At 37.2% G+C, this 20655-nt stretch overlaps 5 protein-coding genes across 5 annotated transcripts; 4 read left to right on the forward strand and 1 right to left on the reverse strand.

Moving 5' to 3' along the window:
• The first annotated feature begins 2073 nt into the window (after positions 1-2073).
• LOC116142936 lies at positions 2074-3554 on the forward strand. The gene is made up of 3 exons (XM_031428353.1): positions 2074-2130; positions 2216-2326; positions 2979-3554. Exons 1-3 carry the CDS (start codon positions 2074-2076, stop codon positions 3552-3554), a joined length of 744 nt encoding a protein of 247 aa, XP_031284213.1.
• Positions 3555-5735: 2181 nt separating this feature from the next.
• Positions 5736-6876, forward strand: LOC116142937. The gene is made up of 3 exons (XM_031428354.1): positions 5736-5984; positions 6069-6179; positions 6344-6876. The coding sequence occupies exons 1-3, from the start codon at positions 5736-5738 to the stop codon at positions 6830-6832; spliced, it is 849 nt and encodes a 282-aa protein (XP_031284214.1). The 3' UTR covers positions 6833-6876.
• Positions 6877-7053: 177 nt separating this feature from the next.
• On the reverse strand, positions 7054-11387 carry LOC116142949 (probable rhamnogalacturonate lyase B). Its single transcript, XM_031428365.1, has 15 exons — positions 11304-11387; positions 11112-11233; positions 10962-11012; positions 10765-10887; positions 10559-10678; positions 10331-10472; positions 10064-10237; positions 8975-9130; positions 8764-8870; positions 8562-8652; positions 8341-8482; positions 8053-8209; positions 7810-7926; positions 7606-7729; positions 7054-7516 (listed from the first exon to the last, which is right to left on the reverse strand). Exons 1-15 carry the CDS (start codon positions 11343-11345, stop codon positions 7247-7249), a joined length of 1938 nt encoding a protein of 645 aa, XP_031284225.1. The 5' UTR covers positions 11346-11387; the 3' UTR covers positions 7054-7246.
• A 1175-nt stretch (positions 11388-12562) lies between these two features.
• Positions 12563-13204, forward strand: LOC116142938 (agamous-like MADS-box protein AGL29). Its single transcript, XM_031428355.1, has one exon. It carries the CDS (start codon positions 12563-12565, stop codon positions 13202-13204), a length of 642 nt encoding a protein of 213 aa, XP_031284215.1.
• Positions 13205-16196: 2992 nt separating this feature from the next.
• LOC116142901 (L-ascorbate oxidase homolog) lies at positions 16197-19848 on the forward strand. The gene is made up of 8 exons (XM_031428316.1): positions 16197-16608; positions 16734-16843; positions 17773-18043; positions 18143-18245; positions 18324-18669; positions 18771-19136; positions 19229-19307; positions 19391-19848. Exons 1-8 carry the CDS (start codon positions 16465-16467, stop codon positions 19601-19603), a joined length of 1632 nt encoding a protein of 543 aa, XP_031284176.1. The 5' UTR covers positions 16197-16464; the 3' UTR covers positions 19604-19848.
• Positions 19849-20655: the final 807 nt, after the last annotated feature.

Consider the following 20655-nt stretch of genomic DNA (forward strand, 5'->3'; position numbering starts at 1 on the left):
TTATTCTTCAAAGTTTACCTTCTTTTTGCAATGTTAAAGTTGTAAAATTGATGATTAGGTTCCTCTACGTGGGAAAAATGATTTAAAGACCAACTGCAATGAAAGTGAATGGACATGAATTTCTGTTAACATGTACCAAAAGACATGGCATAATTTTTGCTGGCAGGCATTTGAAGAACATAAGGCATAGGTTTTTTAGCGGGCCTTCCACTAACAAATGATGAAATTTCTTCTGCCATGGGAACAGTTCTCATACTCTACCTATGATCGTCTAGCCACTTGGATTTGATGGTGGATGCAGCAGCTTCCATAGTCATGGAGTACATCACAAAGAGGATCTCCACCTTTAGCTTGGGTAAGAAACATTGTGTTATAGAGATGTCAAATGGGATGTGCAAGATATAATTTAATGTTTCTATTGACATTAGAATAGGTGACAAAATGATGCATTTGACATCTCTATTTAGTTATCTCCTTTATCAACAATACAGAGGAAACATTAAAGCTATTTAGCTCATACAACCCATGAATTCGAGAGGAAACATTAAAGCTAAATAGCTGATGCAATCCATGAATTCCATGTCGACAAACTGTGTCATTCATCCCCAGATTCATCTCTTTGGATGCCGGGTGACCGTCATCTATATAATTGAAATAAACCAGTAAATTTTAATTTTTGTTTTGACAAAAATGAGGTGGGAAACAACGAAATTTTATTAGTATAAAGGTTGCAGATGAAAAGGCCGATCTCAATCAGACCTTTCTACATGACTACATGAGTGAAGAACCAGTCTTTTTGGGATCATTATATATTGTTACCTATACTGAAAACATGATCGAGCCTGGGATGAATATCAGTATATAACCCTTCATTGTTTTTCAGTCAATGTTAACTGTCGAGGATATTTATCCTCCTTGTATAAAAACGGTTGTGTCACTGTCAAGATTTCATTAACGGCTTCTAATTTAAGCGGGAATTTTCCAAGCAACAGAAATGTTGACCACCGTTAGACAATGAACCCAGGGTGGTTCAAGTATTTTTTATTATAATTCCCCAAGCCAAGTTTCAAAGGCCATTGTAGTTAGCTTCACAAAATCATCAATTTAACAATGAAGAAGTCAATACTGGCTCCATGGTACTGCAGGAAATGCAAGTACCGCAATGTTGCATCTCGAAAATTGACTTGTCTACGGTGTCTGCTGTCTAAAATTTCACCTTCATTGCAATCATCTTCTTCTTTTTCTTCAACAAGGGCTCCCGTTCGGTCTGCTATCTTGCCTTCAAAGTTAGAGCCTATTAGTAATGGGACAAAGATTAGGGACCAAGATCAGGATCAAGATTGTGCTTCTTTTGATTGGGTTTCACGTGTTATGGCATTCAATAAAGCCATAGTTTTAAAAGGTGAGTTTTGATTGTTGGTGTTGAATTATTGATTGCTTTTATTACTGGGTTCTTGTTCTTATATTGTGTAATTTATGTTACTGTTGTTGATGTAGATACAATTTGAATCTTCCAGTTTTGTTATTTTCTGAAGCAAATCTTTCTAAGTTATCAGTGTGTTTTTTAGCTTTTTCATTCTTTCAATGGAGTTTGACTAAAGATTTAATCTTTTTTAGTGTGCTTTCTATCTTATTTGCAAAAGAAATAGAATCCATTATCACCATGAATGTTTCAATTAACGGATAAGATTGACCTTCCTATACTGAAACATCATGCTGCAATTAGTAATTGAAGGAATTGTCAGAAAATAAGATTAGTGTTTTCAAGTGAGCTATGAAACAGTGCTTTGGATAAATGAATTAGTGGTTTTTTTAGCAATTTTGGTTCCAAATGTGCTTGTTTTCTATATGTCAAGGTAGTACTGATGTACAACACAGAAAGCTATGGCGGACGTGAAGCTTTATGGTTTATTATCTATTACCATACATGTAACAAGTACTTTTTCATTTGTGGCAGAGGGCACTTATTCAGGGTTTAGGACAGTACACACCAATTCAGGGGCAGTTTCGAGGTCATTGAAGATTTTGAGCTATAATGTCGGGTTCCCAGAAGACCTGGTGGTGGATGAGAGAATGGATGCAATTGATGACCTAATTGAACAGCATTCTCCAGATCTTATTTGTTTTCAGGTTTTTGGAATTAAATCTTCCTATTACTTTTAGATGAAAACAATCTATTGTACAACATCTCACATGTGGAACACTTGCTCTATAGGAGGTTACTGCTAAAATATACGCCAAACTTTGTCAATCCAGCTGGTGGAAGGTATATCAGTGCGCATTTTCCAGAGAAAAGATGGATAGAAAGCTGTTCTATTGCGTTCTGGTAAGATTTGTGCATCCTCTTGGTGTGATGCATGAGGCCCTTAATTAAACATATCTACACAATGAAACACATGCTTTTGATCAACATTAACAGTATGAATGATGTCGGCTTGCATACACTGAGGATACTGATGCGTGTCCACGAACTGTTTCGGCAACACACATGCACATTATAATTTTCATATGATCTTAGCTTTCAGTACTGTTGAAGTTGTCGACTACTTCAATATTAATGGGCCATGCAGACACATTCAGGGGCCCCGTTCCTTGGTGAGTGGGCGACAGTGTAGGGGGCAGCGTCCCTAGCCTGTAGGCGGTTTGGGCTAGTATATAAATAGTATTTTCTCTTGTAATAAATGATAGCAAACAATAGGACAAATTCATTCATTGTAAACAAGAGAGATGAGACAGTATTGAAATAATATTAGCTCTGCTGGACGTAACCTATTTTCTTTTTACTGTTTGTGTTTGTGTGTTTACTGTTACATTGGTTTCGTATTACTCTCTATTTTGTTCAAGTACGTCTGATGAAACTTCTTATATGTTTTTTATGTTTCTATAATTTGAATGTTTGCTCGGTTGGAAGTAATTTGATCTTTTGAGGAACTGAGATCTTTTTTGATACTCAACTGGTTACTGGTTATGGCATGCAGTTAAGCAAATTGCAAGTCTCATCTACCAACTGCGTATCCTTCAGAAATTCAAAAACGGGGAGAAAACTTTGCATTGTTGAGGTTAAAGTTCAGGAGGACAAGTCTTTGGTTGTTGCCACCACCCATCAGGAGAGTCCCTTGGACCCTTGTACGACCGGTAAGAAGCTCAGCAAAGAACCTGCAGAGCGTCCCTGCTTGAGCCCTCCTACGTGGGATCAGAAGCTTTGCAGAGAACGTGTGGAGCAGGCAAGGGAGGCTATTAACCGTCTGGAGAATAATCAAAATGTGATCTTTTGTGGTGATTTGAACTGGGATGACAAGCTGGATGGTCGATTTCCTTTACCCGAGGGATGGATGTATGTTACCAGGCCCAACCAGATGTCTGGAAATGGCACATTGCAGAAGCAGTTAGATCGATTTATTTGCAATTTGCGTGATTTCAAGATTAGTAGAATTGACATGATGGGGATGGAGGCGATACCAGGCCATTGGAGAGAGAAGAAAGAGATGAAGTTGGAGCTTCCTGTTTCGCCTAGTGACCATTATCGCTTGCTTTTAACAATTAATAGCCAATAATGTTGGTTATATGCATGAAGTGAATGGTTGAATGGAAGACTGATTAACTATTAATCCTTTCGTTTTTGGGGCATTGCTTGTATGCACATATGATAGACAATGTTGCACAGGTGAAAAACGAAACGGTTTAAACAGCATTTTGCAGGTTTTGCGGCATGTTATTTTTCATATTTTGGTGAAGTTTTGTGGATGAAGGTGATGTTTAGATATTACTAATACTTCCAACTTCTGAAATGCTAAAAGAGTACTTTTACATGGGTGGGCGGGTCCGGGTATCCGACCCAATTCTAAGTAACCGGAACCGGAACCAGAACCAGTTAGTTCCTTGGATTTGGAATCAGACCAGTCGGTTTTGGTTCTGGGTACCTTGTAATTTATACCCTTGGTAGTCTATAAAATTACAAATATACCCCTAAAAATTACAAATACACCCCCAACAATTTATAAAAATTACAAATACAACCTAGGCCTCGGTTCCAAGTCCAAGTCCGATTACTGAAGTGGAGGAACCGAAATCGGACCCAGACTTGTACGGGGCTGGTTCCACCAAATTTGGAGCCAGAATCGACGGGTAGTTCCGGTTCTACCTTTTACCTATGCTCACCCGTTTTTAAGAGTTTTAGTTGTTATGATGAAGATCAACTTTAAAGATTTTCCAGAATCCTTCTTATTCTTTAAAGTAAGGTTTATTTTTGCAATGTTAAAGTTGTAAAATTGATGATTAGGTTTCTCTAACAATGAAAAATGGTTTTATGACCAACTGCACTGCATAATTCTAGCCGCAATTAGCATTCTTTTCAAAATTAATTAAGTGCATGAACATGAATTTCTTCTGTCAACATTTTTTTCCCAAGACATGGCATAATTTTTGTTAGCAGACATTCAAAGAACGATGAAAATTCTTCTCAAAATCATTTGTTTTCTTTTGCCATGGGAACAACTCGTATGCTTCAGCTCTTACCTCTGCTCTTCTAGGCACATTGATTGACAGAGGATGGGACCTGGATGAATATCAGTATATATTGAGTCAATCCCAGTCGAGGATATTATTCTTTGTATAAAAAAATAGTTGCATAGAGTCAAGATTCCATTAATGGCTTCTAATTTTAGCGGGTGTTTCCAAACAAACAGAATCTGACCACAGTTGACAATTAACGCAGGGTGGGTAAAATCTTTTTCATTATATTCCCCAAGCAAAGTTTCAAAGGCCGCCATGTACTTGCTTCACAAATTCATAACTGTTCTAAACAAACTCTTTTAACAATTTCATACCTCTCATTTCTTCAAAGACATCATCTTTCGCAACAATGTCTTCATCGAAATGCAACTCCCCCAACTCTCCATCTTCACCTTTATTGATTCCATTTATATCCTTCTTCTTCTTCTTTAAAACCTGCGCACACAAAACAGTCAACTCTGTAACACAAGGGCTCCCGTTCAAGTTTCGATGACTCTAATGTTATTGAAGTTGATGCTACGTGGATTCTCTGTTTGGTCTGCTTCTTGCCTTCAATGCTGAAGCCTAGTAACGAGACGAAGATTAGGGACGAAGATCAAGATCAAGATTGTGGTCCTTTTGATGGGGATTCGCTTGTTAATACATTCAATAAGCAGTGATTAAAGGGTGAGTTCCGGTGTGGGTGTTAAATTTTCATTGCTTTATTAGTGTATTCTTGTTCTTGTATTGGGTATTTATGTTTTTGTTGTTTTATGTAGATACAATTTGAATATTCCATTTTTCTCAAAAGAAACAGAATTGATTATCACTATGAATTTCAATAATAAAACAAGTTGAATCTTGCTATACTGAAACATCATGCTGCAATGTTATTGCAAGAATTGTCAAAGGCTATGTGTTCCAAGTGAACTGGGAGAAAGCGTTGGATATAGGAATAGAGGTTTTTTTTTTTTTTTTTTTTTTTTTTTTTTTTTTTGGTAACCGGGGTGTTCGAGCCGGCTTACGCACACTTCAACTAATCCGCAGGATATATTGAATACTACAAACCCAATGAACCGGGCATGCATCGAGGTAGGTGGTTCTAAAGTTTGAACCCAGAAAGTCAAAGAAGAACATACTCCTTGATCACCTGACCAACCTTCGGGGGAATGGTAGTTTCTAAATTTTGGTTCCAAATGTGCTAGTTTTCTTCTATAGGTCATGGTACTGATGTACAACAAAAAATGTTATGGTGGACTGAAGCTTTATGGGTTGTTATCAGTTACCATACATGTAACAAGTACTTCACATTTGTGGCAGAGGACACTAATTCAGGGGTTCACACAGGGAACACTAATTCAGGAGCAGTTATGAGGTCATTGAAGATTTTGAACTATAATGTTGGGTTCCGAGAAGACTTGATGATGCGAAAGAAGATGAAAGCAGTCGGTGACCTAATTCAACAGCATTCTCCAGACCTTATTTGTTTTCAGGTATTTGGAATTAGATCTTCCTATTATTTTTAGATGAAAACAATCTATTGTACATCATCTTACAAGTGGACACTTGCTCCATAGGAGGTTACTGCTAAAATATACGACATACTTCTCCAATCCAGCTGGTGGATGGTATATCAGTGCGCACTTTCCGGAGAAGAGATAGATTCTGGGAAATTCTTTTGCATGCAGGTAAACTTTTGTTCATCCTCTAGGTGGGATGAATGATGTTTGCTTAATCATGTTTCTATAATTCGCATGGAGGTTTTACTGATTTGGAAGTAGTTTGATCTTTTGAGGGGTGAGATCTTTTTTTCTTTTTTGATACTCAAAACTGATTATTAAATGACATGCAGTTAAGCAAATTGCATGTGAAATCGTTCAATTGCATACCCTTCAAAAATTCAACAATGAGGAGAAAACTTTGTGTTGCTGAGTTTAAAGATGAGGAGGACAAGCTTTTGGTTGTTGCCTCTAGCCATCTCGAGATACCATGCCTGCGTCGTCCTACATCAAATCAAATGCTTAGCAGGGTATGTGTGGAGCAGGCAAAGGAGGCTATGAACCATCTGGAGAGGAATGAAAATGTGATCTTTTGTGGTGATTTGAACTGGGATGACAAGCTGGATGGTCAGTTTCCTTTACCTGCGGGATGGGTTGATGCCTGGACAGAATCAAGGCCAGGGGAAAATGGGTGGATGTATGAGTTTTCTGGTAATGGCACACTGCAGAAGCGGCAAGACCGGTTTATTTGCCATTTGCGTGATTATAAGATTAGTAGAATTGACATGATTGGGATATTAGAGGCAATACCCCTTTTGCTTTTAACAATCAGTAGCCAGTGATGTTGGTTATGATGAAGTGAATGGTTTAACGGAACTAATGATACTTATAGGTGAAAAACGAAATATATAACAGAGTTTTGCAGCATATTATACTTCAATGAAATGATTAAACAGGTTTTGCAGCATGTTATGTTTTATATATTTTGATGAGCTTTGTGGATGACAGCAATGTTTAGATATTACTGCTAGCTCCTGACGTGATAAAGATTATATAGGAACTTTATGGATTTTTCAGAATCCTTCTTAGTTTCCAGAATTCTTTTGAAAAATAATGAAGTGTATAGACATGAATTTCTGTTTACATGTTCTGAAGACGTGGCATAATTTTTGTTAGCAGGCATTCGGAGAACGGATGATGAAATTCTTCTCAAAATCGTTGTGTTTCTTTAGCCAGGGGAGCTCAACTCTCATGCTCTACCTTTGTTCTTCTAGCCACTTTGATTTGACTGAGGATGCAGGAGCTTCCAGTCTTATGTAGTCATAGAGTACTCCACAAAGTGCATCTCCACCCCTAGCCTGTGTGAGAAACATTGAGTTATCTCCCTTGATCAGCAATACTGAGGAAACATCAAAGCTGAAGAGTTGGTACAGTCCATGAATTCCATGTCTACAAACTGTGTTATCCATCCCTAGATTCATCTCTTCAAATGCCAGGTGACCGTCATCTATGTAGTTAACATACACCTGCAAAATTTTAAAGGTTACTGTACCCCTATTTTGTGACTACTGGTATCTACAAGACATCAAAGACTTTGAATCTTTGTCATTTTTACCTTGAGATCAGAACGGGTTGCTGATGCAATGGCCAATCTCACTTTGTAAATTCCACTGATTACTGAAGCGAGATTAAACTTGATTGTCCATGTTGTTGGGAGATACTTGTTATTTGGCCCTCTTCTGGAAAAGTTCAAAATCACTGTCAGGTCAGGGTGGACATTTTTCTTTGAACAAGAAAATTTAAAAGAATGAAATCAGACCTGTCTACGTGAGCGAAGAACCAGTCTTTTTTTGAATCATTGACACCTATAGTGAAAACTTGATCGGATTCAGGATGAATATCAGCATATCTGTCCCACAAGCCATATTGTCTGTACCTGTTAGGGTAGAAGAGCTCAAACAAGTTAAGATCAATCAGTATAAACCTTCACCTTGATTTTAACATCATTCAGAAAATGAAGCATAAGCTGATTCAGTACAAAGAGTGAGGTGAAGTCGCTTACTTCTCGGGGCTGTTAACGAATAGCCTGTTGACATACATTGGATTCACATCAGGAACAAAGAAACCAGTGGCAGTACGATCAGGGAAGCCGATCTCCCAAAGAGTTGGACCATCTCTGAGGGGAACATAGGTTAAGTTTCCAAGTTCTGGTTGTGACCCTGAGCAATATTTTTACCAAGAGTATTCTGAGAGTATTACTTCATTTGATACAATCAGCTAAAGACAATAGCTCATATGAAATCATAACACATCCTTTTTTTTTATTCCTAAAGAATTTAAATACCAGTACCTGTAGAGATGGTGATTAGTGCTTTGTCAAGATAATCCCCAATGAAACCTGGAACCCAACCATGGAGTCCATAGACTCCAGGGACAACATTCTTGATGGTGAAATCTCCATTAGAGTCTGTTTGCACCCAGAACTGATAATCCTACATGTAAATGGATCCACAATTGCTCAAGTTTCCAGTCTACATGATGGCAAATTAATCGATTCGAGTTAGTCCTTACCTTGCTTTCCGTTTGCCATGCTCCTTCAGTTCTTGCAGATGATAGTCCAATGTATGCATTTTTAGCCGGAATCAAAGTAGTGGAAATAAATCTAGTTTCGAATAATATAATAAACTGGATTAGATACCAGAAATTCATTAAAGCGTTCCAGAACCCACATTGAGCAGTCAGAAAAAGCTTTACTGGAGAGTGAGTCATTTACCTGTCCTGGACAAACAATCTCCCGGTAGCTGAACCGCGCTCTTTTACAGTTAGATAATAGGGCGATGATACAAAATCATACGGCCAAGCTGCCTCTTCAAGCAACCTCTAGGATGAACAAAGCATGAAAAGGAAAAAGAAATTTGCATCATGGGCATGTTTGGGTTCTAGTAAAAATAAATCAAGTGTTATGAGAGAAATCAAAAGTGTACCTGCTTTTTTGCATCTACCCATAAGTTGTGTGCATTTGACGCATCAGGTGTTGAATTGAGGTACACAAAAAAGGGGCCAAACACCTTTCTCCATGTCTCTCCTTCCTTAAAATGAGCTAAGATGTCGTCTCCAATATAATGTGTTCCATGAAACATCTGTTGCAGAAAAAAACTCCATGCATTTTCTAATTAGATTTTCATTAGTGGTTTCAAACTGTTTTTTCTTGGCTATGGAAAACAATATTTACAGAGGCTTTAACTTGAATGTTCTAAGATGAGTAGTAAATGGCTCATCTAATTTCCGATGAGAATTTAGTTATCATATTATAGGAATCCACTTCCAAATTAATAAAATTGGGTTGGGCACCGGGTCTTTGATAAGAATTGGGTTAGACAGTGGTCCTTTTGTGGGTTTGTGTTGAACTCTTATTGAAAAGCTTCATTCTAGGTCGGAGTGGTCCTTTTGTGGGTTTGTGTTGAACTCTCATTGAAAAGCTTCACTCTAGGTCGGGGTTTGACTCTGATACCATTTGCTTGGGAAGCTTCACTTTGGGCTCAGTAGTGGGCCTTTGATAAGAAAAGGGCACGTTGGTCCACTCTGGACGGCTTCACTCTAGGTTGGGGTTTGCTTTGATATCATTTGATAGGAACTCACTCTTAAATTGATAGGTATTAGGCTTGAGCAGTGGGCATTTGATAAGAAAAGAGTTGGATAGTGGTTCTTCTGTGGACTTAAGTATAACTTTTATTGAAAACCGGTTTACCAAGATAGGGTGCCTAAGCCGTTATAAACCACATGCCCACCTATTTTTTTTTTTTTTCCTCTAAATGTGGGATCCTAACACATACTTCAAATATTATTATTAATTCTAAGATGGATAGTATATGGCTTGTCCAATTTCTCATTAAATTAAATTATAGATTATATCAATTATATTATATAATGATTTTTCATTGTTTTTATAATTTATTATTCATCAAACATAATGTTAACAAAGTTAGAATTTGATCTAAAAACAAATTGCCTTTATCAGCCTTGACATTTCTGAAAAATCATCAAAGTTAAAGTTTAATTGGACAGTAACTTACTGCTAAACATGCTGGACCAGTATGAACAGTGAGATTTTGTTTAGTAGGGCCACCATTTCGAAATTCATGACTGGGAAAGATAACCCAGAACCCGATTATGGGGCTGCGAGAGCTTATCCATCCATGAACTCCTCCATCTTTATTGTCCATTGAGTACTGGTACTTATCATCAACCTGCAATAATTCAATTCAATCACCCATAGATGAGATAAAGAGTTCACTTAAAGGATTAAAAAAAGACACATAAGGTTTTGCATTAATACCCACCTCGCCTTTGAGATCAGGATTGATGGGATTTACTAACAAAACTGATTCAGGAACAATCAGCTGTTTGCCTCTACCAGGAAGTAAGTCCTCCGGCATTGGCATTACTCTTTGTTTTTCATCTGTGATTGCCATGTAGTGGAACCTGCTCCAATGTTTTGAAACTCAAAATTTAAGTACCTGTTTTTGTAAACAATAAGCTGAATTTTCATTAGAGTGGTAAAATCTAACCGGTCTCGCCGCAACTTAAACACCATCCTTGTTTGAGCAAGATCAAAGGCAGGGCATCCCGGAGGACGCTCATATATCGAATAACAGTGGAACCCTGAAACTCCACTCCTCAATACATACCTATATAAAGAGCAAAAACACTGATAAAATTTACATACTGACATGTAAGTCCAGTCTCAAAGAAAAATATAATATGAACATGTGACCTTATGTCAACAGTGAGTGGCAATTTGTTGCCTCCTGGAGATGATGGATTGTAAGAACTCTTGAATGAAACTTCTAAACTATCATTACTCATATGAATGAGACTATATTCAGCTCCACTCAGCCTGTGTTATGCAAGAGAATTAGCCTTTCAAGTCATAGCAAACTCATCAAAGTAAAGTAATCAGAGGCAATATACAATTTATATCTGTCCTGGCCACCAGGCAAACTCCAGTTGATATCCCAATATCTGCAAGTTATGTACAAACAGCAGGGTAAATGCCAAATTGGACTAAAATATTCAAATGGGATTGAAGTTTAGATACTAATGTGGCATTTTGAAACTTACCCTCTACTAGATTCACTCAATTCGCGATCTAAAAGATTGTCCATTCCACCATACTTGATGCTGGTGACATACCCTTGAGGTTTCGACACCGTGAGCCGAACCAAACCATTGTCCAGAATGACCTGCAGGAAGAACATCAAATGAGATGACATGAAATAGAGAAACAGAAAGTTTCTGCAGCCAAAGACTCACAGAGGATCCTTCATTGATCAACTTCACCGGCTTCTTAGCCATTACAGGAACAGGGTTTTCCGGCTTCTTTTAATTTCTTTCTTAATATAGAATCCATGGTCGATTAATGCTAAGAGAATCAACTGATTGTCATGAAATATGCTGTTTCTTGTCTGGTGATTCACTGTATTTTGTACAAATTCCAGAGGCTTTTTCTTGTTAATGTCCAGCCAATGCAAATTAAATATTCATGTATATTGATTCAACAGAGTCATTGTACTATAGTGGAACAAAAAACCACCCTAAAATAGGATGTACATTAAGATTAATTACATTGTTTAATTAAAACATTAATATTATAAATTAGAGTTACGACTTTTTCCCACCCAAATAATGGTTTAATGAACCTGTCCCACCCACAAACTTTTAAAATACCACTTTCCCACCCAAAAAATACACTTCCCGATTTGGCAACGAACGGAGAGTAAACTTAATCCATTCTGTTAGGGCTTTTGAAGAGAAGAAACTGATGAGTTTTTTAGTGGTTGTGATTGGTCGAAATTTAACTTGGGAGGAGCGACTATGTAAACCCTAATCGCTCGATTATCGACTATTGTTAGAGTTAGTGAGAGTAAGGTTTAAGGGGTTTTAGTGAGTGATAATCAGAGAAGAGAATGGTGGTGATTTGGAGTCGCAACGATACTGAAATTGGCCGGCAATTGGCGAGATAGGTGAGAAATTGAAAAAAGTGGCATTTTAAAAGTTTGTAGGTAAGAAAATATCATTAAGCCATTAATTGGGTGGGAAAAAGTCATCTACTCTGTAAATTATATGGTAACAAACTTATTTTTTCCAAATCTAATAATAAATTCCTTATTTAAACAAAACCACAAGTTTTTAGGAACAATTTAAAAAAGGAAATAAAAATCATATCAAAATTCTAAATAAAAAACTTTATTAATGTAAAAGGGTCAAAAAAAGGGAAGTCAAAAGAAACTTTCCCTAACTTATGTTTATAATGAAAGTGGCCGACTTGTTTCCATATTATTCCTTATTCTAAACGAACTCTTTCAACAATGTTTATCTTAATCTCCTCGAACTTCCCTATTTTTATACGAAACCAATTCCCATAAAAGGCTGACAATTTACATGCATAAATACGTTCAGAGAATCTCCACCCTCCAAAAGGGTGCACTTTTTACTTTCATCCATGTTAATTTCTCTCTGCAAATAAATCTCGCTGCTTACTTTTCTTTTTAACAGTTTATTGCACCATTACAATGTCGTCGTCTTCCGCGGAGAAGACACAGGAGCAGGAGCCAGAGCAGATTAGAATAAAGAAGAAACCTAATGGTACAGGAAGGAAGAAGATTGAGATGAAGAAAATAGAGAAGAATTCAAGTCGAAAAGTTGCATTTTCGAAGCGACGAAAAGGTTTGTTTAAAAAGGGTGGTGAACTTTGCCGGTTATGTGATGCGATGATTGCCATAATTGTGTTTTCTCCCAAAGGTAGAGTTTATACTTATGGCTACCCGTCTGTTGACGGTGTTATTGACCAATTTCAGAGTGAAGAAGATGAACAACGACAACAACCAGAAGATCAAAATCAATATATCAATGATGAAAATAAATACAATGTGGATGATGAAAGAGGGTCTATTTCCTTATATCATGAAGAGAATTGTGATTGTGTATCAGAGAATTCCGCCGCAGAAGCGGCGGAAGAGGGCGGAGAAAAAGAAGAAGAAGAAGGAGAAGAAGAGAAGGAGGAGTATTGGTGGGAGGAGGACATAGAGGGATTGGAGTTGCAGGAACTAGAGAGAAGGAGGGCTTGTATGGAGGAGTTGAGAGACAATATGGCTTTATCCCTTGAGGAGACGATGGTGCGTAGATATTATGAGAGGGACCTTTTTGGGAAGTGAGAGTTCCCTCGTTAGTGAAATTATGTAATTAAATTTACGTTATTTAGAAGGTTAGAGATTTACTTTATAATTAGAACTAGATACAAATTTATGTCAAAGCGTTTTGACAGAGTATTCGGTTTTGTATCAGGAATATGCCTTGTTCAATGAAATTTCAAATTACCTAGTTCTTCAATTGCACAATCGGTTTATGCTTATTATGCCAGAATCATCATATTATCCTTCCATCTCTCTGTCATTCTACTCTCATTTTAATGGAGGTCATCCACCCTGGAATCTGGGGCATCTGGGTACTCTTTGATTTTGGGGTTTCCTTTACTTCAACGTAGGACTAAGCTAATCACCATTGGGTGAGTCCCCTTGACGGTAAAAAAGCAAGAAGACGATTTAACATGGTCTTTCGAATTCAAATCCACACGGTTGCTAATAGGAGTGGCCCTGAGTTCGAGTCCCTACGATTGCTAATATGAATGACCACTGGAGCTCTTACCCGTCTGATAGTTCAGGATCCTAATGGATTAGTTGAGGTATAAATAAATTAGCCTAGAAACCCGATCATAAAAAAAAAAAGATATGACTAAGCCGAGAACAAATTGCATCCTAAAATTGGGTCTAGGTTAAATCCAAGCACCCACGGTAATACCTTATTTTAGTGAGTATCAACCGTAAGAGTTGGATTGAGATAATGTTAGTTAGATTAATAACATAGAGTATGAGGATTACGGTGAAATTAGATACACTAGACCGTTTCCCACTTGTTAATCTTTGATTAGTCATTGTTTTTGTTACATTTGGTATTTAGAGTTTAGTTTTGTTATATTTGGTAAATCTAGCATTTTTACTGTTTTTATTGTGATTTTAGATTAATTTAGTTTGCTGGTCCTTTTTATTATTTATTTTAATTTCATTATCTTGGCTGACTTTGCACATTATTGAATTTTGATTAATAGCTCCCAAATTCCCATGGGATGGACCCTTGCTTTGCACACTGGAATTGTTAGAATTCCTAACATAATTTGGTTTCTCCCGTAATAATAGTGAAGAGGTAATAAAGGATTCTCTAGTAATAATAGTGAAGAGATAACATAGACTTGGGATATTGGAACTTGCCTTTTTATTTCTTCGCATGTGAAATTATATGTCTTTAGGAAAATTATTTAATAAAGAATATAATTATAAATAGGAATAGAATTTAGGAGTCTTATAAAGAATTGAAATATAAATCCTATTAGAAAAAAAATATCTCATATATTACCTATAAATATGAGATTGAAAACTAATTCAAAGCTATGAAAAAATGAGAGAATGTGAGAACATAGGGTAGTTGATGTAAGGGTTATTAAACACCATGGAGAGAGTGTCTTAGTTTTTGGGATCGTTTTCACTCTAGGTACTAAGTTGATTGTAGTTAGAAATTAGGATTGTTTCTGCTCTGTTTTATGTATCGGGTTTATGGTATTGTGTACTTTTGTATATTGTGTTCATAAAACTATAGTGAATTTCTCTCATCCGTGGATGTAGGTAGGTTATGTCGAGCCATGTAAATATCGTGTCTTTTTATGTGTTGTGATTTTATTCCTATGTTATTAATCTTGAATGTATGTTTTTCGTTGCGCGATCTCCTAACAAGTGGTATCAAAGCTCTATATTGCGACCTGGGAGATGAGTTCTTTCGAGATGGTGGATGCACACAAGAGATGAACTACAACGAGTTTAAGTTGTAGGTGGAGTGGTTCTGAAATCTTGGTGGCAAAATTTGACATGGTACTATGTGAATTGAATGCTGGCGAAATTGGACAAGGTTACTCTGTGACTTGGATGCCGTAATAGTAGAACATTATCTTCGTCATGTTCTTTGTTATGATGGAAAACTCACGTTCATCATTGTGATGGAAAACTCGCTAAGGTGGAGATTGTTAAGATATTGTGGCTTGCTTTTTTATTTGTTCTCATATGAAATTGTATGTCTTCAAGAAAACTATTTAATAAAGAATACATTTATAAATAGGAGTAGAATTTATGACTCTTATTAGGAATTGAAATATGAATTATATTAGAAAAAAAATATCTCATATATTATTTATAAATACAAGGGTGAGAATCAATTCAAAGTTACGAGAGAATGTAAGAACATAGATATTTGATACCAGAATTATTAAACACCATGAGAAGTCTTAGAAATTGAGATCGATTCTATTTTAGGTATCAGGGTGAGTATGGCTAGAAACTAAAATTATTTTTACTTTATTTTATATATCATATTTATGATATTATATATTCGTTTTCACGAAGTTATAATGAATTTCTTCATGGATATAGACGAATTATACCAAATCATCTCAATATCTACGGATATGGACGAATTATACCTAACCAGGTTCCCGGGTCTCCATTCAAGTCGGCCAGAGGTTAAGTCCATTTATTGGCGCATTAAACTTTGTTTGCGCACGTCCAAATCATAGCCTTCTCTAGTCTCTACCACTAGCTGTCCCCAGTTTGGTGGTGGACATTCAACAATGCCACGCATCGCAATCTGTCAATCTCAATCCTACTGTAAAAAAGTATATCAACTTTTATATAAATATCTCAATAATAGTCGGAACTCGGAAGAACTGAGTCCATTTTACAGAATCATTTTCATGAATAGTAAAAGTACTGCCCATCTGGGAAATAAATATTGCATATGATAATATATAATCTTTCTTTAAGTTTAACCTTTCTGAACTCCACCCTACAATGTTTCCAATAGCACATCACGTGAAAGGGGTAATCATGTGATTGAAGACAGTCAACTTCCAATCTTGTCACTCACCTCCATTGAGATGAACTTCCAGTTTAATCATACACCATTAAAGTGAGAGGCTCCATGTTTTGATCTCGGACCCATTTGGAATCAATGGTTTGTGATAAGAGTAGACCGTACAATGAAGCGGATCTTGCGCATTGAATTGAGAGAATTATTGACAGCTCATACGCCATTTTTTTGTCTGCTCTCTCTGCCATCTTCTCAGTTGGTGCATATACTTACAAAACAGAATGAAACAAAGCAGAGGTGCTCTGCTCAGAAATAAAACTGGGAAGAACGAACAAGAAAGTGAGATAGATTTAGAGAAGAAAAGATTAAGTCTTTAAGACCCCATTTCTCTTTCTTTGTTGTTCTTTGGATCTCTGTAAGTTAATGTAACTGAGTTCTGAGTTCTCGAGAGCATTCATAAAGAGAAGAAGAAAGAAACAGTAAGAGAAGAATAGTCTTCAAGAAAATGAGAGAGAACAGAGTCCTCTGTTCGCTCGTTGTTCTAGTTTTGTTCCTTGTTCTTCATGGCGTCAATGGTGACAATCCTTACAGGTTCATCACGTGGAAAATTACGTACGGTGACATCTACCCTCTTGGTGTTAAGCAACAGGTAAACTAGACTTCTCTTTTGTGTTCTTGGAACGGTTATTTTTTTTTTTTGTGTTTTGAAAGCAGAAAGTTTTGTTTTTGAAAGCAAAGAAAGTGCTGAATCTTGAATGTGGGAAAATGTGGCAGGGAATCTTGATTAATGGGCTGTTTCCAGGGCCTCACATCGATGCAATTACTAATGATAACTTGATTATAAGTGTTTACAATTATCTAAGAGAACCATTTCTCATCTCTTGGTAAGTGTTATGAGCCTTGTTTTGTTTCTTTTCTTTTATCTGTTTCAGTGTTATTTTCTCTTCTGGTTTTTTCCCAAGAAAATGTATAAAAAGTGAAAGATGTTTTATGAAGTTCATGAATCCTGTTTTTATAAGCACCATTTGGTTCTCAAATGTGTATCATGTGTTATTTTCTCAGCAACCAAACAAGAGTTACTCTAAAGCTCATGTTAAGGAATCAACAGATTTAACAGAAAAATATTGGATTATATTGGCTAGCAGATCTGTGGATGAAAACTTCCCATTGGTAGAAATGTTAGCATATTTCTTTCTTTGGTTTTGTTTTTTAAATGTTAAAACCAAAGAAGCACAGAAGTTAAATACAGAATGGAGACATGATTGAATCTAACCCTTTCTAGCCACATTGTTCTGTCTGTGTGCTATTTTTGGTTAAGATTTCAAAGACATTTAGTTAAAAAATGTACTAATATACGCCTTAATTAACTAATAATCCTGTAGCAGTAGTAAAATACTGTCCTTTGTGTAGCTGGCCTCATGTTGAGATTGGTGATTCTTTAATACCCACATGCTAGATCTCTGATTCTCTGAATCTTCATTATAAATTGATCTCAACTTGATTTGTTTTCATATTAGCCTGTTTATGGGTCCGGGTTCTTTATGATTATTTTCTCTTTCATCGATCTGTCATTCAATGTGCAGTAGGGCACAATGCAGGTCTGTTGTTCATGAGATTCTTTGACATCTAAGTTTGCATTCAATAACCCTCTCACTCTATCTGCAATTTATTTGGACCTGCTAGATTCCAGCTAAGATACAGCTAAAATATATCTTAAAATAGTTAATCATTTTAACTGAAAAGGAGTTTAATAACATAATTAAGTTAATTGATGCCTTTTGGACTTTGGTTAAAATTCACTTGGTTTTTTCAGGAATGGGCTGCAGCAAAGAAGGAATTCATGGCAGGATGGAGTTTATGGAACCACCTGTCCAATCCCACCTGGAAAAAACTTCACATATGTGCTCCAAGCCAAGGACCAGATTGGTAGCTATTTCTACTTCCCCTCACTTGGGTTGCATAAGGCTGCAGGTGCATATGGTAGCATTAGAATCTGGAGCCGTCCGAAGATTCCTGTGCCTTTCCCCCCTCCTGCTAATGATTTCATTGTACTCGCTGGAGACTGGTACAAGACAAACCATTATGTAAGGCGGCTTTAATTTCATATCATAGCACATATGTGGATCGACTGACTGGAAACTTAATATGCATTGTTTAACATTGGTTTCGCTCCAATTTTATAGATTTTAAGACGTTATTTGGACGCCGGTAGAAAGCTTCCTAACCCTGATGGACTTCTCATTAATGGTCGTGGATGGAATGGAAACACATTCACAGTTGATCCAGGTATCCATTAATAACGTTTCAAGAAATGAGATCCCAATTGTTTCATCGTGCGCTAACATCATTGAATTGTGTTTGCAGGCAGAACATATAGGTTCAGGATATCCAATGTGGGGATTGCAACTTCAATTAACTTCAGGATACAAGGACACAAGATGAAACTGGTAGAAGTGGAGGGTTCTCATACACTACAGAACACCTACGCTGCACTTGACATTCATCTGGGGCAATCCTATTCTGTCTTGGTCACTGCAGATCAGCCTGCAAAGGACTACTACATTGTTGTTTCGTCGCGCTTCACCACTCCTGTGCTCACAACTACTTCCATTCTTCATTACAGCAATTCGCGCATAGGTGTCTCCGGTCCAATCCCTAGAGGTCCTACTACTCAGATTGATTGGTCCCTCAACCAGGCCAGATCAATCCGGTAATTAGCTGTACATTCATTTAGAAGTAGATTTAAACTGAACCAATTTTCTATGCTCTAAATTTTCCTAATATCGCTGCTTTCTTTGTGCCCTATACCAGATGGAATTTGACCGCGAGTGGACCGAGGCCTAATCCTCAAGGCTCTTACCACTATGGAATGATCAAAATTAGCCGGACAATCACCCTTGCAAACTCTGCTCCTTTTATTAATGGCAAGCAGCGTTATGCTATCAATAGTGTCTCATATATTTCACCAGACACTCCATTAAAACTAGCGGACTACTTCAAGATTCCTGGAGTCTTCAACCTTGGAAGCATGCCCAGCAGTCCCAATTGGGGAAATGCATATCTTCAGACCACAGTCATGTCTGCTAACTTCCGTGAATTCGTCGAGATCATCTTCCAAAACTGGGAAGACACTGTGCAGTCCTATCACATTGATGGTTATTCTTTCTTTGTTGTTGGGTGAGCTCATTTTACATCATTACATGAACCGTGATAATACATAATTTGCTTTAACTTCCCTCAAAATATTAAAAATGTATGCAAATGATTAGGATGGATGGTGGGCAGTGGACACCAGCAAGTAGAGCACGCTACAATCTGAGAGACACAGTTGCTCGATGCACCACTCAGGTATGAAAGATTGGATTCTTTCAGGCACAAGAACTCATGAAAGATAATGTCATTTATGATGAATCTGTTTGATAAAAATGCAGGTTTATCCCAGGTCATGGACTGCAATATACATGGCTCTGGACAATGTGGGGATGTGGAACATAAGATCTGAGAACTGGTCAAGGCAGTACTTGGGTCAGCAATTCTATCTCAGAGTTTACTCTTCTGCAAATTCATGGAGAGATGAACTTCCAATTCCAAAGAACGCTCTTCTTTGCGGCCGGGCAAGAGGCCGTCACACGAGGCCTTTCTGAACTTAGCTAGCTAGCCGCAGAATGTGTCACGAGAGGGTGACATGCTTAACTGGTTATCATAGTAACAACTAAATATTGATTGCCGGCAAGTAGTTACAAGAAAGCTCAACTTGAGCTTTGAGTTATTTTTTCCTTTGTGTTTGTTTCTGTAACTCACAGACGGATCTTCAATTGTTGCAATATAACTTTGCATGCAGTGCTAGAATTCCAATGAGAAAAAGCTTGTTTTTGCTGCTTCAAATTCACAGACGGATCTTCAATTGATGCAATATAACTTGCATGCAGTGCTAGAATTCCAATGAGAAACTTCTAATACAACAATATGCTTATGGTAATGACGCAAGAATTTTTGAAGGATAAGAGTAATTAATTGGGCTCATTGTGGAATTAGCGCAGTTTTTGGGGTGGACGAAAATGCAATAGAGAAAATGTTTAACGAGTGAGGGAGATCAATGTATAAAAAATTGATTAAGAAAATTGCACTTAAGCCTTTTAAGGGTATTGAAGTGTAAAGTTCGATGAGTACGGGGTCCACATAAATTTTAGTGAACGAAATTTATAATATATATAGTTTAAACCAATGTTTTAAAACCCAACCCGAGGTGAAACCAGGCAAAGTTGTCGGGTCTCAGGTTGACCGGTTTGACCGCGTGTAAAGTTCGATGAGTATGAGGTCCAAATAAATTTTACTGAATGAAATTTATAATATATATAGTTTAAAACAACGTTTTAAAACCCAACCCAGGGTGAAACTCAGCAAAGTTGCCGGGTCTCGGGTTGACCAGTTTAACCGGTGGTCAAACCGGTTGACAAAAACTTTTAAATTCAGCAAATACACCCCTAAAAATTACGTTCCATCCCTATAGGTTTGAAATTTAGCAAACACACCCCAAATACAAATTGGCTGGCAACTGGTTGGCGGCGGCGACACCCCAGATGCTACCCTAATCATCCCTTGAGCCCATTCCCCTTAAAACATACCTAAGATTTAGCCGAAATATGTTCAATTTTGACCAAATCTCACTGACGCTGGCGTCGGCATTCCAGGCCAG

Source organism: Pistacia vera, unplaced genomic scaffold (genome assembly GCF_008641045.1).
Source record: "Pistacia vera cultivar Batoury unplaced genomic scaffold, PisVer_v2 Contig421, whole genome shotgun sequence".
In the NCBI taxonomy this organism is placed as follows: Eukaryota; Viridiplantae; Streptophyta; class Magnoliopsida; order Sapindales; family Anacardiaceae; genus Pistacia; species Pistacia vera.

Bases quoted from the DNA above. Each gene is read 5' to 3' on its own strand.
- LOC116142936 (XM_031428353.1), top strand. From the start codon at position 2,074: ATGGATGCAATTGATGACCTAATTGAACAGCATTCTCCAGATCTTATT. The intron at 2,131-2,215 runs GTTTTTGGAATT...CTTGCTCTATAG, and splicing joins CAGATCTTATTTGTTTTCAG to GAGGTTACTGCTAAAATATA. The intron at 2,327-2,978 runs GTAAGATTTGTG...TATGGCATGCAG, and splicing joins AGCTGTTCTATTGCGTTCTG to TTAAGCAAATTGCAAGTCTC.
- LOC116142937 (XM_031428354.1), top strand. From the start codon at position 5,736: ATGTTATGGTGGACTGAAGCTTTATGGGTTGTTATCAGTTACCATACA. The intron at 5,985-6,068 runs GTATTTGGAATT...CTTGCTCCATAG, and splicing joins CAGACCTTATTTGTTTTCAG to GAGGTTACTGCTAAAATATA. The intron at 6,180-6,343 runs GTAAACTTTTGT...AATGACATGCAG, and splicing joins GGAAATTCTTTTGCATGCAG to TTAAGCAAATTGCATGTGAA.
- LOC116142949 (XM_031428365.1), bottom strand. From the start codon at position 11,345: ATGGCTAAGAAGCCGGTGAAGTTGATCAATGAAGGATCCTCT. The intron at 8,483-8,561 runs GTAAGGACTAAC...ATTTACATGTAG, and splicing joins CATGGCAAACGGAAAGCAAG to GATTATCAGTTCTGGGTGCA. The intron at 8,210-8,340 runs GTACTGGTATTT...AATATTGCTCAG, and splicing joins ACTAATCACCATCTCTACAG to GGTCACAACCAGAACTTGGA.
- LOC116142938 (XM_031428355.1), top strand. From the start codon at position 12,563: ATGTCGTCGTCTTCCGCGGAGAAGACACAGGAGCAGGAGCCAGAGCAG.
- LOC116142901 (XM_031428316.1), top strand. From the start codon at position 16,465: ATGAGAGAGAACAGAGTCCTCTGTTCGCTCGTTGTTCTAGTTTTGTTC. The intron at 18,044-18,142 runs GTAAGGCGGCTT...CCAATTTTATAG, and splicing joins GGTACAAGACAAACCATTAT to ATTTTAAGACGTTATTTGGA. The intron at 19,308-19,390 runs GTATGAAAGATT...ATAAAAATGCAG, and splicing joins TTGCTCGATGCACCACTCAG to GTTTATCCCAGGTCATGGAC.